At 41.5% G+C, this 18,599-nt stretch overlaps 3 protein-coding genes and 1 pseudogene across 3 annotated transcripts; 1 reads left to right on the top strand and 3 right to left on the bottom strand.

The window, feature by feature from the left end:
* Positions 1-107: 107 nt before the first annotated feature.
* On the bottom strand, positions 108-2,053 carry LOC145812841 (protein FAR1-RELATED SEQUENCE 5-like). Its single transcript, XM_082908067.1, has 3 exons — positions 1,339-2,053; positions 1,078-1,249; positions 108-822 (listed from the first exon to the last, which is right to left on the bottom strand). Exons 1-3 carry the CDS (start codon positions 2,051-2,053, stop codon positions 108-110), a joined length of 1,602 nt encoding a protein of 533 aa, XP_082764193.1.
* Positions 2,054-2,200: 147 nt separating this feature from the next.
* LOC145812842 (uncharacterized) lies at positions 2,201-3,661 on the top strand. The gene has a single exon (XM_082908068.1). It carries the CDS (start codon positions 2,201-2,203, stop codon positions 3,659-3,661), a length of 1,461 nt encoding a protein of 486 aa, XP_082764194.1.
* Positions 3,662-9,103: 5,442 nt separating this feature from the next.
* On the bottom strand, positions 9,104-10,102 carry LOC145812844 (uncharacterized protein At5g49945 pseudogene; annotated as a pseudogene).
* A 7,116-nt stretch (positions 10,103-17,218) lies between these two features.
* On the bottom strand, positions 17,219-18,133 carry LOC145812845 (uncharacterized). The gene has a single exon (XM_082908070.1). The coding sequence runs from the start codon at positions 18,131-18,133 to the stop codon at positions 17,219-17,221; it is 915 nt and encodes a 304-aa protein (XP_082764196.1).
* Between the last annotated feature and the right edge of the window lie 466 nt (positions 18,134-18,599).

Consider the following 18,599-nt stretch of genomic DNA (forward strand, 5'->3'; position numbering starts at 1 on the left):
ACAGGATCATACATTGGGTTAACATCATTTGAGAATGGACTTCCATGAGATTTTTTCTTCTTAGTAGCCCTTTCAAGAGCACTTTTGGCCTTTTGCTAGACTTGCTATTAGTTCTCTCTTTTAACTTTAATACCTCTAACTCTTACATCAATGCCATCAACGCATATGGTTTCGTTTTGCTTGAACAAATTATTGTTGGCATGTGAAGTCCCAATTGTCTCAATTACAACTCCTCTTAAACTCGCATTCATCTCTTCCAATATCTTGTTAAGGCCATCTAAAGCAATTTTATAAGTTTTTTCTGTTTCAGTAGTTCTAGTTGCCAATTGAGTACACAAGTGACACAACTGTTTGTATTGTCTTCCAATCATTGCCTTTGGGTCTTCATAGCTTATACAAGTCACTTCTATACTCCCTGATTTTGCATCCTTTGTCCACCTCTTTAAAATGTACTGGTCAGGTATCTTAGTAACATTTTTTGAAGAAAAAACTTTAAGTGCATGTGAACATAAAATTTCCATGAACTCAAATTTTGTACAGCTACACACCACTGTACCTTTTGATGAGTCTTGTGTAACAGTATGATCGTGATGCTTATGGTAAGGAATGATCTTATATTCAGTCACTTTTCCATCCTCACCACATAGATGCATATTACAATCATAAGCCTTGCACAACTCAGCTTGAAATAATTCGAAGACCTCCGGTGAGCATATACTTGCTGCATGCTTTAAAATTTCTACCGGAAATGTTAAACTTGGGGTACTTTGACTTGCTCTGAAATCAGCTTTGAGCTCTTCATAACGGCGACCATCAATTAACCTTTGGAAGTGTTGGAAAAAAAACAACAAATCATGCTTGTAGTTAACATTTTTTTACAACACTACTCATGCTCTCTCTGTGCTGGGTGGTGGTCATGTCTGCACAAAAAGTTTGTCTGCCATAAACTAAAGCCCATTTCTCCTTCATATTATACATTCACTTCAACCAATCATTATCTTCAAGGTTCAACAAATCATCTTCTTCCTCATAGTGTTGTATATGCAGTCAATAAAATCTTTTGTAAATTCTTTGAACCTTGCAAATACACCACTAAATTTCATAGCTGCATTTTGATAGATATGCCAAATACATAAATGGTGAAACGTGTCTAGCCACTGAGCAACTAATGCTTTTGCCATTGCTGGATCTTGATCTATAAGGATAATTCTTGGTGTTTTTCCAAACATAGCCTTAGCAAAAGTATCAACTAACCACATAAAAGAATTAGTTCTCTCGTCATTTAACAATGCAGCGCCAAAAATAGTGGTTTTCTTGTGATGGTTCACCCCAACAAACATTGTAAAAGGTCAACCTTCTTTGTTTTTCCTATACGTCGTATCAAACATATTACATCTCCAAAATGAGCATAATCAGCCATCATCTTTGCATCTACCCAAAAGATATTAGTAATCAAATCATCTTCATTCACTTGTATGGCATAATAAAAATTAGGATCTTCTAATTGCATTTTTTGCAAATACTCCAATACACCACCTGCATCACCCATCTTCATTTGTGCAGTTCTCTTGGAACGCAAATAATTTTTATATTCTTGAGGAATAAACCCAAGATTCTTTCGTCCTCCAACCTGTTTAGCCATAAACTCAACTGTTGTTTTTGGAACTATACCTGAATAGTGTGCCATATCTGCTTCAGCAGCTTGAGCAAGAGTAATATTCCTATGAGACCTACATAAATGAGTCTTTCTTGGAGTACATGTGTTATGATTATGCTCAGCAACAAACTCAGCAATACGGTATTTTTCAATCACATGACAATACTTCACTTTCATCTTTGCCAAACAATCAAATCTTGTTTCAGGACGATAACATTGTACATTAACACCCCGTTTATCCTTTTCTCGTTTACTTTCACAAGAGCAATAAAAGATCCTGTCTAGTATCTTACTGATCCTATCTTTATGTTCTTTGCTTCTACGCACACTTAATCCAACTTTGTATGCATACGTATTATAAAACTGATATGCCACTTCTTCTGTCTCAAACTCCATGCCAACTTAAAAACGCAACTTGTGAATTTTCTCGTCCTCTCTCTCTCTAGAGTGGAGGTTTTGTCCTCTCTCTCTCGGTAGGGGGGTTTTCTTGCTGTGTGCAAGTTTTTTCTTCCGATAGAAGGTGGCGGAGGTGGTACTGATACGATGGCGGATTCCCTTCTCGACCTTACTCGTACGCTATCTCTCACTTCGGAGGAGGACACAGTTGTAAGGATTGGGGGGGAGTCTACAAGCTTGATGATGGGCAAATCGGATATGTGTCTTGTTGGCAAGTTACTCACTCGTAGGCCGTTTAATGTCGAAGCCATGAAGAATACCCTGCTCTCGGTGTGGCAACCCACTAAAGGCATGCAAGTACGGGTCATTGGGGACAACCTGTTTGTGTTCGTGTTTGGTCATGTTGTGGATAAACGGAGAGTCTTATCGAACGGCCCTTGGACATTCGACAAGCATCTTCTAATGTTGGGCGAGATGGATCCCAACGTTCAACCATCTGATATTCAATTAACAGGGGTGCAATTCTGGGTGCATGTTTGCAATCTTCCGCTAGTTCTGATGAATAAAAAGGTTGGAGAAATAGTTGGCAACGCTGTTGGCCAATTTATTGATATGGATTATGAAGATGGTGGCATTGCATGGGGCCGAACAATGCGAATTCGGGTGGCCCTTGATGTTCGAAAGCCCCTACGACGGGGGATGAAATTGGCTTTGTCCTCTGCCGAACCAATCTGGGTGGACTTCAAATATGAGCGTCTCCCGATCTATTGCTATTTTTGCGGAAGGCTCGGCCACAGCGAACGGGAGTGTGATGATAAACTATCCTCTGCCGATGGCTCTCGGGTTGATAGTTTGCAATATGGGGCATGGTTGAGGATGGATAATATCAAAAGTAAGGGGTCTCGTCGCGCTGGTTCGATTGACAAAGGAGTAGGGGGGACGCATCCTGGTGGGCAGGGGATACCGCTGCGGACGAATCATGCACAGGTGAATCAGGAGGAGGGGGCACCTCTGCGTGCTTCGCCAACCCGTGCTCCGATGGAATCCGACAGGCGTCGGGATAGGAAAGAAATCAGTGGACAAACTCTGACCCCCGTGATTGAGGGCGCTGATCAAGGAACCGCGGTATATGAGGCTACAATCTCGGGAAGTAACATATCTCCACCCACATCTTGTAGTTTTGAATATTTGCATGGGCGGGAAGATATTGAAAACGAAGGGCTGGGGCATCAATCTCAGAATTCCAGATTGGGCCTAGATGGGGCCAAGCCCACGGTAATTGTGTCCGGTGTGGGGGCCCAGCTGCCTTCCATGGATCCTATTCTTCAGATGGAGGTGGAGGATAGCTCACTAAGTGGCTCGGTGATGCCCAAAAAGAAATGGAAACGGGTGGCACGGCAGCATATGGATTGCATTAAGGCCCACTCCCCTGTTACGGGGTCTAAGAGAGTGATTGAGGAGGTAGGAATTCAGGATGGGAATCTGAGTGATGAAACCTTGGTTGTGAAGAATGGGAAACGCTTGTGTGTGCATGGGGGTGTTGACAGCAACCCACATAACAATATTCCAACGGTGGAGGCTGATATTCAGCCCCGCCGATCCCAATGAATGTGGTATGTTGGAACTGCCGCGGGCTTGGGAACCCACGGTCAGTTCGATCTCTTCAGTTTCTACTGAAGAGGGAAGTTCCTGGGCTGGTTTTTCTCATGGAAACCAAGCTCGATTCGAAGCACATGGATGGGATTCGGCAAAAATTGGGTTTTTGTGGTGGTTTTTATGTTAACCGAGTTGGACTTGCAGGCGGACTTGCTTTGATTTGGAAAGAAGGTATCCAAGTTAGTGTGAAGAGTTATTCGGTTGGTCATATTGATGTTTTTGTAGACGCTGGCTTGGGGGAACAATCTTGGCGATTTACGGGATTTTACGGACACCCGGAAACGGCACAACGGAAAACATCTTGGGAATTATTGCGTAAACTATCAACATGCTTCCAAATGCCTTGGCTTTGTGCGGGGGATTTCAATGAAATTCTGTTTAGCCGTGAGAAGTGTGGTGCCATGGGGCGTAGTCCATCCCAAATGGAACAGTTTCGGAATGTGATCGCAGATGCACACTTGGCTGATCTGGGCTTTGTGGGGCCAATTTTCACTTGGTCTAATAACCGTGGTGGCCAAGCGTTGGTTCGGGAGCGATTGGACCGTGGTTTTGCTAATGATGCTTGGCAACTCTTGTTTCCACATGCAAAGGTTTATCCTATAGCGTGTACATCCTCGGATCACCTACCGATTTGTGTTGACATTTGTGGGGCTAAAGATCAACGTCAATCTCCTGCTAGTGGCCATCGCATGTATCGGTTCGAAGCTATGTGGTTACGACATGAAAGTTGTGAGCAAATAGTTGCTGATAATTGGATGAATTCTTCTAATGCGGATGTTCGACATTTGGTCTCTAATATTACAAGTGTAAGTTCTTCGCTGCGACTGTGGGATCGCCATGTTTTTGGGTGTGTAAAGCGACAGTTAAAGGAGAAAACCGATCAATTACAGCGGTTATTTACGCAACAGTTCATTTGTCCGAACGCCGCTGCAGAAATGGGTAGGCTACGTTGTGATATTGATGAGATTTTGGATCGGGAATCTATTTTTTGGGGACAACGTGCTCGAGCTAATTGGCTTAAGGATGGGGACCGTAATACTTCGTTTTTTCATTCCAAGGCCACCCAACGTCATAAGAAGAAGAAAATTGCTGGCATTGTGGATCATAATGGCTTTTGGCAGGAGGATCAACGAGTGGTGGAGGACAGTTTTGTCAAATATTTTCAGGAATTATTTTCGGCGGGTGAGGAACTGAACATGGGGCCAGTTCTGCAGTTGATTCAGGCTAGAGTTCCCGCTCACAGTGCATCTCAGTTGAGTAGACCATTTTCTGAAGTTGAGCTCCACCATGCGCTGTTCCAAATGCATCCAACAAAGGCTCCCGGGCCTGATGGTAAGCCTGCTTTATTTTTTCAAAAATTTTGGCCAGTGGTGGGTCCTAGTGTGACTTCTGCGGTGCTTGGGGTATTGAATGGGGTTGATGAGATTTCACATATTAATCATACTTTCATTGTGTTGATTCCTAAAATTAAGCACCCCAAGCTCATGACAGAGTTTCGGCCAATTAGTTTGTGTAATGTTGTTTATAAAATAATTGCAAAAATGTTGGCCAATCGCCTTAAAGAGGTGCTGCCTTCTGTAATTTCCGACACTCAAAGTGCGTTTATTCCAGGCCGCCTCATTACTGATAACGCGTTGGTGGCATTTGAAGTGTTCCATTTTCTTAAGCATAAGAGGGCCGGAAAGGATGGCTGCCTGGCCTTAAAACTTGATATGAGCAAAGCCTATGACCGAGTGGAATGGCCATTTATTAATCAGATGATGCTCCTCTTAGGATTCCCGCAAAGGTTTGTGCAACTTCTTATGAATTGTGTGTCCACTGTTTCTTTTTCAGTGCTTATTAATGGAAAGCCTTCTAGCATGTTTTACCCATCAAGGGGCCTCCGCCAAGGGGACCCGCTTTCCCCTTATCTGTTTACTATTTGTGCGGAAGGAATGTCAGCACTTCTCGGCCATGCCATGGCAGCTAACAGGTTGTCCGGAATTTCAATTTGCCGTGGTAGTCCGCGCTTGTCACATTTATTTTTTGCCGATGACAGTCTTCTATTTGCGGCTGCTAAGGAAGGTGAGGCGGGTGTCCTGAGAGATATTCTCAACAAGTACGAACAAGCATCGGGGCAAAAAATTAATCTTCAAAAATCGGCTGTTTGCTTTAGTAAAAATACGGACTTGGTTACTCAGCGAGTGGTGACATCTATTCTAGAGGTGGGGGCATTGGAGCCGTATGGGAAGTATTTGGGATTACCATATTGTGTGGGGCATTCTAAGCGCGCCGTTTTGGGGTTTGTTAAGGAGCGAGTATGGTCTCGGTTAAATGGTTGGAAGGAAAAATCGTTATCGGTGGCGGGTAGAGAGGTCCTCATTAAGTCTGTTGCTCAAGCCATACCCACTTATATTATGTCCTGCTTCCGCCTTCCAACTGGAGTGTGCCATGAAATTGAATCTATGGTGAGCAATTTTTGGTGGGGACAAAGAGAGGAAACCCGTAAAATTCATTGGACTAGCTGGAAACAATTGTGTAAATCTAAATTATGTGGTGGTATGGGATTTCGGTGCCTTCAACATTTCAATTCAGCTTTGCTGGCCAAACAGTGTTGGCGACTACTGCAACGGCCTCAATCTTTGGTTGCGCGGGTCCTTAAGGCTAGGTATTTCCCACAAACTTCATTTCTTGATGCTGTGGTCGGGAGTAACCCATCATTCACCTGGAGGAGTATCGTCGGATCTCGAACATTATTAAATGCTGGGCTTCGATGGCGAGTTGGAAATGGTGAAAGCATCTCGGTTAGGTACGATAAATGGGTTCCAAGGCCTCACTCCTTTAAAATAATCTTGCCACCTTCGAATCTTCCGGATGATGCGCGGGTTAGTGATTTAATTGATCCTGAGAAGGGAGCATGGTATGATGAGATGCTTGCGCAAAATTTCTTGGGCATGGATGTGGAGGCTATCCGATGTATTCCTCTTTGTCCCACGTTACCCCCGGATCAATTGGTCTGGCATTTTTCCCGAAATGGTGAATTTTCAGTACGATCGGCATACCACTTGTGTATGGATATGGCCTCTGTGGATGGCCACGGTGATACCTCCACTAATGGGCAGTCGCCTAAGCAGTTCTGGCGAGGTTTTTGGCAACTTAATTTACCGACCAAACTAAAGATTTTTGGATGGAAAATGTGCCTTGGGTTGTTAGCGGTAAGGGCCAATCTGAGGCAACGTCATATCGTCAATATGGACTTATGTCCTTGGTGTGGAGTGGAGACTGAAACGGTAGGCCATTGTTTTCACAATTGTGACTTTGCCATGCAAGTGTGGCGATCGAGCTCACTTAATTTGTTTATCAAATCCAATCCTGTGCACAATTGTTTTGAGTGGGTATATCAACTCATGGCCACAATTGGTCCAGAATCCATGCAATTATTTGTGGCTATGTGTTGGTGCCTTTGGAATAATAGAAACTCCATTCTGTTTGGCAACAATTCAAGGACGGTGGAGGAAGTTGTTTCTTTCGCGGTAAATTATGTTTCCGAATATGCTCAAGCTCAAGACCGTGGCCATCTTCCTCCGGCCCAGGGTCCGATGCGAAGGTGGGTTGCGCCACGCGAGGATGTCTTCAAATTGAACTTTGATGGCTCTGTTAGGAAGGCCCATGCCAGTGCTGGGGTTGGCATTATTATTCGGGACTGTCATGGGGAAGTCATTGCGTCTATGGTTGAGCGGCTACAGTATATGGAGGACGTTGATTGTGTGGAAGCTATGGGAGCGATAAAAGCCCTGCAATTGGCTTGTGATTTGGGATTGGGCCATATTCATCTGGAAGGTGACTCTCAAAATGTGGTGGCTGCACTTCAAGGTAAGGCGGATAACCTCTCTTGCTATGGTCATTTTGTGGGGGTGGCTCAAGCGCTCCTTTTGCGGTTTCCTTCTTCATCGGTTTCGCATGTTTGTCGGGATGGCAATTCGGTGGCTCATTGTTTAAGTAGGTTAGCCTTTGATTTTGAGACGCCACGTATTTGGATGGAGGAGGTTCCTCCTTCTTTAATGGCGTTGGTGATGTCTGAGGCGTCTTCCTCTGTGTAATTGCTTATCCTCTCTAAAAAAAAAAAAAAAACTCCATGCCAACTTCTGGAATTACATTTTTTGAAATTTCAGAATGAACTAAATCTATACCATTCATTGTAGCTACTGAGTTTTGTAATTCAATTTGCTCACCTTCATCCCCCATTGGAATATCATTTTCAAACTGCAACCTGCGCCGAGATTGTAAGTCATCTCCTGAATAATTATCTTCAATGTCCATAACCTTTCCATGATAAAATAAAAAATAAATAAGAAAGCCTAAGACACAACCTTTTACTTATTATAAAAAAATTAAATAAATAAGCCCACTATATTAACAACAAACAAATACATTAACAAAATTCATCAATTCTACACAGGAAAATCTTTAAAAACTTATTAAATACTATATTATAATGGAAAGTTAGATGGTGGGGTCGGGGCACATGGGCTTCTAGGACTAATCTTGAATATAAATAAAAAATAACAAAAAACAGAAGGTTGGGGGCACGTGTAGTTCCTGCTTAAATCTATCCCTACTTTTAACCTTCATATCATATATATATATATATATACATATATGGGCTTTGACTAATTAATTTTAAAAAAAAATTATAATGTGCATTGTTATGTCAATTTGGTGAGAAATTTATTTAAAAAGTGTGTATCATATATATTTTTAAAAAAGCATAAAGTGTGTACCTATGTAGGGTTGGTTTGGTAAGTTTTAAAAAAGTCAAAAAGTCACTATCATATTTAAGTCACGTCATCTTATTTAAATCACATCACCTCTCTAACACATCACTTTAAACCCAATCCAAATCCAACACATATTTCATAAAAAGTCAAAAATTTTACTTATTTAGATCATTCCAAATAACCCCTTAATGTGCATTGTTATGTCAATTTGTTGAGAAATTGGGCAGAACTTGAAGAAGAAGCATAAAGAAATCCATGCTTGCAGAATCGTTCGCAACTTGCGTCACAAACCCAACACAAAGCCTCTAGTTCACCTTTGCAACTTGTGTTAACTTTTTCTCTGTTTCTCTTACTACTTTCTCTCTCTATATTGTTGAATATATGGAGTGTTGTTCTTGGAAATCTAAAAGGTACAGAAGAGAAGGTAGGTAAATGAATAGCGTCAGGATCCTCTAGAGTACAATGTCTAGAGTGATCTCCTACAGTAAATAATCCAATGGCTGAAATTAAAACTCACCAAAACGACGTCGTTTTGGTGAGTAAGTTTAAAAAAAAATAAAAAAAAAACCAACTTTTCACCCCTGCAAGCCGATTTCAGAAAATCAAAGTGTGTTCACAAACAGACCATCTTCTCTCTCTAGAAATCCGAAATAACAGCCAAATCCTCAACAACCCACTTCCTATTACTCGGCGGCGAAACTAAACTCGCGAAACCCTGAAGATCCCTCACTTCTTTGTGCATTGTTTTTGACGCCTTCTTCTTTGCCAGTGCAAGAACCACCTGATGCATTGCTTCATCATTCATATAAACCTCAAAAGTCATCTCATCTTTACAAGGCACAACCATATTGAACAATCTCGAAATGAAATCGTGCCAGCTCTTGAGCTCCATTGTCGCCAACAATCCCTGACAAAATTGCCGCCCGCTCGCATAAAATTTGAACACATTCTATCCTTCTTTCAACAACAATGGCGAGTCAGCCTCATCACCGACCCCCAAAAGACTAAAATTCTTGTCGAAAATTGAGTCCTTGGTCGCGAATTTCGTTGCCCAAGCCAACGCATTGTTCTCATTCTCTTTCTTACCATAGAAATAATTGATTACAAAGATAATCAAGAACCATCCGCACGCAATCTCGACTAAATACGATCGTTGAACATTAGCAGTGTTCTTCACAGTTTTTTCAATTTTCGAATCCAAATTCGATTCGGAATCGGTTAAATTCACGATTTCTGGAGGTTGGTATTGTACAGGGAGGCCTTCAAATTCGTCTTCGTCCCAGTACTCGAACGAACTCGTTGAGGGTTTGGAAGGTATATCTGAATCAGCTGAAAAAGGGGTTTGATCAGGGGGTCCATGATCGGACTCGGTGGTGTCGGACTGAGTGATAGTCGGAGGTGTTGGGGATCGGAGAGGGAGATCGATGAGATGGAGAGAGTCATCGTCTAGGGTTTCGTCGTCTGCGTCGAAACCCTCGAAGTGTGAGTCAGCGACGGAAACGGTGGAGAGAGTAAGGTGGTGGAGGAGAGAGAGAACGAAGATGAGAGCAAGGAAGTCGCCTCTGGAGAGGAAGAGGGAGGAGAGAGGAGAGAACCACAGAGATGAAGAGCAGTGTCTCCTTGCCTCCATCGCCATGATTGTTAGAGAGAGAGTGTGGGATTTCTAGAAAGAGAAGATGGTCTGTCTGTGAACACACTGTGATTTTCCGAAATTGGCTTACAGGGATGAAAAGCTGGTTTTTTTTTTTTTTTTTTTTAAACTTACTCACCAAAACGACGTCGTTTTGGTGAGTTTTAATTTCAGCCATTGGATCGTTTACTTTAGGAGATCACTCTAGACATTATACTCTAGAGGATCCTGACGCAAATGAATAGGCCCACTAGAGTTCTTTAGATTTTTATTTTATTTTAATTATAAAATATATAAAAGAGTTTCTGTTAACTTGACAGAGTTAAGTTTTGTTTGAATATTAGGCCACGTGGCGAGCGGAGACGCATGAGACAGGAAGTCGGGACAGCAAATTGGTACAGGAGATCTACAACCAAATAAAAGGGCATATAAGAGCTTTCGGTAATAAATACATTGATTTAAAGCAATCTAAGTAAATAAACAACAAAAATGTTCCCCACATTTCTACAAATCTTTTCTGATTAATCAAAATTAGTGTGAGACCATGAAAATCCGCTCACATGGATTGTAGAGATCCAATGAAGAGAGGAGCTTTGCCCCTGTATATCTGCAAAGATGAATGTAGTCGGCGCCACCCAACCAAGGTTACCGGCCGGAGACACTCCGATGATGAAATTAGTCACTGAAATCAGAGAAGACATCTCTAAAGAAAGAAATGTTTTGTGTGATATATGGTAGAGAGAGATAAGGCATATCTCATCTTCTGGGATGCCCCCTTTTTATATAGATGGGGGGTGTGATATTAGTTTGGGTTGGATCCATTGTAGGCCTTGTTTAGGTTAACCCTAATAAGCTGATGTATATTTTTTTCTGGCTCCCACAATTGCTCCAAAACTTTCATTGTCTGCGGTAGAAGGAATGAGAGTTTTTTCTTGCCAAGTTACGTTGTTCAAATAAATGTTAGGTCCTTTGACAAAGAATGCATTTGATAAATGAATAACATAAATGAATGAATGGCTGGATGAATACATGTATGTATGAATGTATGTACAAATATATGTATATAGAGGAGAAAGGTGAGCTAAAGCCCAGTGAGTAATACTATCTCTATAACAATGGGCCACGGTATTATAACCCCCGGGTAAGGGTGTAGGCCGCGGTATTATAACCCAGGGCAAGGATGTATTATATTATCGAGTGCAAAGATTGCTTCCAAATATGGACTTTCGTGCCGAGGTAGAAATATTTCTATGTGCCGAGCACGGAAATGATTGCATGAACCAAATAAGACAGATTAGATAAGGTAGATATATCAGCCAAAAGATGGATCACGGTATTATTACCCTCGGGTGAGGATGTAGACCTGCGGTATTATAACCCTCGGGTGAGGGTGTCACGCCCCAAAATTCGAGACCACAAGAGTAATATATAAAGTACAACTCAAACAAAAGAGATAACCACAATATTTTAATATACACATATAAGTAGCGTTATAACATAGATAACTTATTTGAGTTCCACTAAAGGTTTACAAAATTCTGTCAAACCAAAAGGTAAAAGGGAAGAGAAAACAAGAACAAACTACTAGTTCAAATTTTTCAAGTGAACCACGACTCTAAAACTTCATCTTGATTGTCTTCGGGATAACCTTCCCCGTCGTAAGCTGCTTCTTCACCTGGCATAACACGCCATGAGCTTGGAATGCCCAGTAAAAACACACACACCCCTATATCTTCTATCAATCAATCAACCATACACAAAACAAATTAGGTAACATAACATATTTACGTTAAGGTTTTATGAATTAGTAGTTAGACTAGGCATCTAGAACCCCCCCCCCAAAGAGATCCTTCTACCCAATCACAAGATTAAACACTGGACTACTCAGAACTCCCCCTTTTGCTGCTTTGCAGACCTTACCACCCATGCCCACCTCCCGATTATTTATCGGTCAGCGACATCGAAGGACCTCAAAAGGGACGGCCAAACAAGTAGGCTCGCTTACACCCCAAATCATGCCTAGGGCTCGCTTACACCCTGCACATACCATACCAAAAGGCTCGCTTACACCCTGAAACCACCGCATAGAGTTTGAATACGTCCGTGTCAACCTAGGGGTTCGCCCAAAACGCTTACACAAGACTTAACTCATTTGGTATCATAATTCAGGTCATTTAAACGAGTATGGGAAAAAAAACATACTAGAGGAAATATAGTCCATGGTCATCATTCATAGGTATCGTAAGGCAAGAAAATAACATTAAAAAGGCTTTGAAACATTTAGAGACAAATAACATAATATAACACAATTTCCAGCACTGTTCGGTTCTGCTGGGCTAACAAGAATGCTTTGGTAAAAATACTTCTAGGACAAATTAGGGGCTGAAATTGCACAGAAAATATATTCAACCTGTCTAGTTTCAATTCCAATTTTTAGAAGTTGCACAGCCCCTCCACAAATTCATCTACAAACTATATTCGAAAATCTGTCCAGATTTGTCACCCTTTGGGGAAACTAACGTTTCTCTCAATATACCCGATGGTTTTCACTCAAATAAATTCTGTTGGAAAGAAGACTCAGAGTTATAAATTTTGACAGAAGAACCAACATGAGATGATTTTTCTAGAATTTTATAAAATTGCTAAAAGTGGACTGTTTTTCAGAGACTCAGGACCAGATTTTTCAACAATTTATCCAAGCCCTAAAAACACACAATTAGGAGCTAATAAAATTATCACAAGCTCTAAACACATAAAATACCCTACAATAAATTCAGATTTGAGAATTAGATAGATTTGATATTTCTTTTAAATTATAGAAGTTGCAGTAGTGCCTAATTTCACAAGTTTGCAACACAATGATACTATTTCATACCTACACCTTCACACACACCAAAAACACCCTATTTACCATCAATTTGTAACACAAGAGGCATATTAGACCATAGAATGAGATGATGAAAGGGTTGGAGAAAATAAGGAAGAGGTATGTTCTTACCTTCAAGAATTCCTTCTTTTTTCCCTTTTTTTTTTTCTTCTTCTTCTTACTTCTCTACCTCCCTTCCCTTTAGCCAACTCTCCCTCTCTCACCCTCTCCTTGGGCTTTAGAAAAACGTGGGAGGGGATTTGGACAAGCCTCACTTATATAATATAAGGTAGCTTAATGGCTAAGAGATTAAATATCTAGATTTTTTTCTTTTATTTTATATATAGATATATATAAACTATGTATATATTCAAATACACAATAGTATTCTATTCAAATAAATAATAAATGAAAGAACAATAAAAACAAAAAAAAATAGAAATAAAAATAAAATGTGTGAATTAATTTAGAAATTATGAGGTAAAATAAATAAAACCAAGTTTTAGGATAGTTCCAATCATAAAGTGGTGTCCTATGATTTAATTATGGTAACACACGGAGAAGTTATTATTTACTTGGGCCTTTACGCAGACTTTTACGGAACTAGAGCTAAAATGCTATTAACCTAAGGCTCAGGGTTTCAAGTGTAATGACAAAAAAAAATTAGGGTCTCTACAACCTATCCCCCTTAAATAAATTTCGTCCTCGAAATTAGATCATATCTTACGTCTCAAATAGTTGTGGATAATTTACCCGCATCACGTCTTCACGTTCCCAGGTGAACTCTTCAATACCATGGTGACGCCAAAGTATCTTAAGAAGGTGAATTGTCTTCCCTCGCAAGTTCTTTTCTTGACTGTCCAAAATTGCTATTGGTCCCTCCTCAAAGGTAGCGTCTTCTTTGAGTTGGATTTCTTCCCAGTTGATGATGTGAGAAGGGTGCATTATATACTTCTGCAGCATAGATACATGGAAAACATCATGTACTCCAGCCAACTATGGGGGTAAAGCTAACTTGTACGCAACCTCTCCGATTTTCTGAAGTATCTCGAAGGGTCCAATATATCGAGGTGATAATTTTCCTTTCTTTCCAAAACGAATGATCCCTCGGCGAGGCTGAATTTTCAGGAAAACATAATCACCGGCAGCGAAGGTTAACGGTCTTCTCCTTTTATCTGCATAACTCTTTTGACGATCTTGAGCTGCCACTAATCTTTGTCGAATAAGTTTCACCTTTTCTGTAGTTTCTTGCACGATCTCTGGGCCCAATAGACTTATTTCTCCAACTTCAGTCCAACAAACTGGTGATCTGCAAGGCCGGCCATACAGTGCTTCGAATGCAGCCATGCCATACGTGAACTCTACCAACGGTAGGTATCGCTCCCAATTCCCCTTGAAATCCATCACACAAGCTCTTAACATGTCTTCCAAAGTCTGAATGGTACGTTCCGACTGTCCGTCAGTTTGAGGATGAAATGCGGTACTGAAACATAATTCGGTCCCTAGCGCTTCCTATAAGCTTCCCCAGAATCGCGAGGTGAAACGCGGGTCTCGGTCGGACACAATTGATACAAGAATTCCGTGTAATCGGACAATTTCTTTAATATAGAGATGACTCAGCGATGTCAAAGTGTCGGAGATTTTATATGGCAAAAAGTGCGCAGTTTTCGTCAAACGATCAACTATAGCCCATATAGCATCATGTCCTCTAGGTGACCTGGGTAGTCCTGTGACGAAGTCCATTGTTACATGCTCCCATTTCCATTCTGATATTGGTAAGGGCTGAAGCATCTCTCCAGGTCACTGGTGTTCTGCCTTTACTTGCTGACACGTAAGGCATCTGGCTACGAATTGAGCCACATCTTTCTTTATTCCGTTCCACCAGTATTGGCGTTTTAAGTCTTGGTACATTTTCGTCCCTCCTAGGTGCACTGCGAATACCGAATGGTGGAACTCCTTCAGAACTTTTTCTTTAAGCGACTCATCTTGTGGTACAAACACTCTACGCTGATGTCTCAAACTTCCATCTAAATGAATCGTCCAATCAGGTATAGGATCGCCAGATGCTATTCGCGCTTTTATGAACGCCACCTCCTGATCATACTTCTGTGACTCTATTACCTCGTTCAGTAATTTGGGTGTAGCGATTTGAGCGCCAAGGTATACCTTCTCGTCCTGAGCTTTCATCTGTACTCCAAACTCATTAAGTGTTCCGACCATGTTCCATTCCTTAAGTGCCAAGCTAGCAATAATTCCCCGGTTCTTGCGACTCAAGGGATCCACCACCACGTTAGCTTTGCCAGGATGATAGGATAGAGTAAAATGGTAATCTTCGAGGTTTCTAGCCATCGTCTTTGTCTCATGTTCAAGTCCTTCTGCGTGAATAAATACTTCAAGCTCTTATGATCCGTGAAAATCTCAAATTGTTCACTATACAAATAATGACGCCACTGCTTTAACGCAAAAACCATTGCTGCCAACTCTAGATCGTGTGTCGAATAATTCTTTTCATGCGATTTCAGTTGCCTGGAGCCGTAAGCCACAACCTTCCCTTTTTGCATTAGCACACAGCCTAGCGCATCCTTGGACGCGTCGCAATATACCGTATATCCTATGTCTCGCTCCGGAATGATGAGTATTGGGGCACTAGTCAATCTACTTTTGAGTTCTTGAAAGGATTGTTCACATGCTTCGTTCCAATCGTATTTTACCCCTTTTTGTGTTAGACGAGTCATCAGCTTAGCTAGTTTAGAAAAGTCTTGAATAAACCGTCGGTAATAGCCGGCTAACCCTAAGAAACTACGAACTTCGAATACTGAAGTTAGCTGTTTCCAATCTAATACTGCTTCTACCTTGGCCGGGTCTACAGCGATTCTATGCTCCAACATGACGTGTCCCAAAAATGTGACTTCCTTCAGCCAAAACTCGCATTTACTTGCTTTTGCGTACAGCTGGTTGTCTGTTAAAACCTGGAGAACTACTCGTAAGTGTTGCTCATGTTCTTCTTCCGACGGTGAATAGACTAGAATATCCTCGATAAACACCACCACGAACTAGTCCAAGTACTGAGTAAAAATCTTATTCATCAAGCTCATAAACACAGCTGGTGTATTGGTTAATCCAAAGGGCATTACCACAAATTCGTAATGGCCATATCGGGTTTGGAAAGCAGTTTTTGGTATGTCATCATCAGCGACCCGCAATTGATGATAGCCAGATCTAAGATCAATCTTTGAATAAAGCTTCGAACCTCGAAGTTGATCAAAAAGGTCATCAATCCGTGGAAGTGGATATCGGTTCTTGATCGTCACCCGATTGAGTTGCCGATAATCTATGCACAATCTTAGTGTTCCGTCATTTTTCTTTGCAAATAGAACTGGTGCGCCCCACGGTGAGGTACTTGGTTGGATAAATCCCTTTTCAAGTAATTCTTGCAGTTGCGTCTTCAACTCCCGAAGTTCGGCAGGCGCCATACGGTGGGGTGTCAGGGATATTGGTGCAGTACCCGCTTATAACTCGATACTAAAATCTACTTCACGATGTGGCGGTAATCCTGGCAATTCCTCAGGGAAAACATCAGCGTATTCACAAACTACACGCGGAAGATTTAAGTCCGATTGAGCTTCTTCATTAATGATCAAACTTGCTAACCATCCAGCAAATTGTCGACGCCACTGCATTTTACGATGTGTCGTGCTTAGGGAATCCTCTCTATCCCCCTTAAATTGGAAACACGTTCCACTAGGTGTGCAAACCGTCACCCTCTTGTGGTAGCAATCAATCACTGCTCAGTGGGTGGATAACCAATCCATTCCCAAGATTATGTCAAAATTGGACATGTTCATGACCCGAAGGTCACAACTCAAGTGTAACCCTGACACTTCTAATTCACACCCTCGACAGATTAATCCTACCCTAATACTTCCTCCCAAGGGTGATGCAACACGTAAAGTAGTTTCTAAAGGTTCACATTTAAGACCTAATGATTTAACACATGATGTTGATATAAAAGAATGTGATGCGCCAGAGTCGAATAGAATGTGAACCCAAGAATGATAGAGTACAATGTTACCTCTAATTACTGATGGATCTTCATTATCTTCCTCTTGGAGAGCAAAAACTCTGCATGTGGCTTTTTGATTACCGGTTGGTCCAACCTTTTGGTTTCCTCCTGACTTGTTCATCCATGGCCTTTGCCCGCCAATAACTTGAGCATTCGCGCTTGAACCCCCTACTTGATTTCCCATCCCAGAAAGTTAGGGACATTCCGACTTCTTGTGCCCTATCTGATGACAGTGAAAACATTGGATTTGTGTAATAGGCTTGGTTTGTAAACTTCCTTTCTGGCTTTGTTGTTGCGGCTGTTGCGGCGGTCTAGTGTATGGTGTCCGTACCACATTCCTTCGGTCATTTCTTCTTGGCCCTACAAAGGACTGACCCCCTTTCTTCGTTTTCATCATCCAAATCCTTTTTGAGTCTGCCCACTCTCTTTTTGCATCCAATGTCGTGTCCACCACATCAGCAAATGTAGGGAGGCGCAAGGGTAACACTTTACCTCTAATAATAGGGTCTAAACCCCACTCAAATTTTTGTGCTTTCTCTTCCTCATCTGCCACATATCGGGCTACGTATCGAGCCAGCTCTTCAAACTTGGCCACATACTGAGTCACTGACATCTCACCTTGTTTCAAAGTTTGAAATTGCCAAATTCGCTCTTGTCTAACTGTGTTTGGGAAATATTTTCTTAGAAACAATTCTTTGAACTGAGCCCAAGTCATGTTTGTCGTGTCCCGAGAGTTTTTCATCAAGGACCACCAATGATCCGCTTCTCCTTCTAGCTGATAACTTGCCAGGGCAATCTTGTCTGTATGCACAGTAATACCCATGGTTTCCAACATCTTTTCTATTTGACGAATCCAGCTCTCAGCGACTCTCGGGTCAGGCTCACTTGTGAACACCGACGGTCTTTGCTTTCTGAACTCAGATAACAAATATATCCGCTCATTTGGTTGCGTTCTTCTAAGCCTTCCTAACTCTTCCAGAATCTGGTTTCCGACTGGTCTTGGCAACTCTTCAGCAGGAATAGGTCTACCGCGATTAACGCCTTGATTGCGAGCTGGACGTCCTCGTCGGCATCTTACTTGATCGTTTGCTTCCACATTGTCCGCCATCTGCCAAGTTTGTGGGTAATATAAGCTTAGGGTTGTTGTGGAGGCGAAGCGGTGTTCAATAAATAGTCTAATTTAATGTGGTCTGAGGTGTAATTAATTAATTTATTTATTTATTTATTTTCTTTCCTAAATGGATGATGCAATTAAACCAAGCAGAATAAAATAAAATAACATACAATACACTAGAATAACCAACTAGATATTTTATATATATACGCATATAACTTCTTCTTACAAAAGGTTACACTATCTAGGTTAGCGTGTAGGGTGTATACACCAAAACAAAACACGCTTCAACCACACAAAAACTATTTACAAAGGTACACAAAAAGGTTCGTCTCACGACAACTACAACCCTAAGTCAAACGATTCCTCTGGGTCTTCTTCGGGATCTTCTTCAGGATCTTCCTCGAGATCCTCTGGTGGTAAAGGAGCATATGTTGGGGAGGCTGGAAACTACTGGGCT

The sequence above is a fragment of the Camellia sinensis genome, chromosome 15, assembly GCF_055761805.1.
Source record: "Camellia sinensis isolate YWXY chromosome 15, ASM5576180v1, whole genome shotgun sequence".
NCBI lineage: Eukaryota > Viridiplantae > Streptophyta > Magnoliopsida > Ericales > Theaceae > Camellia > Camellia sinensis.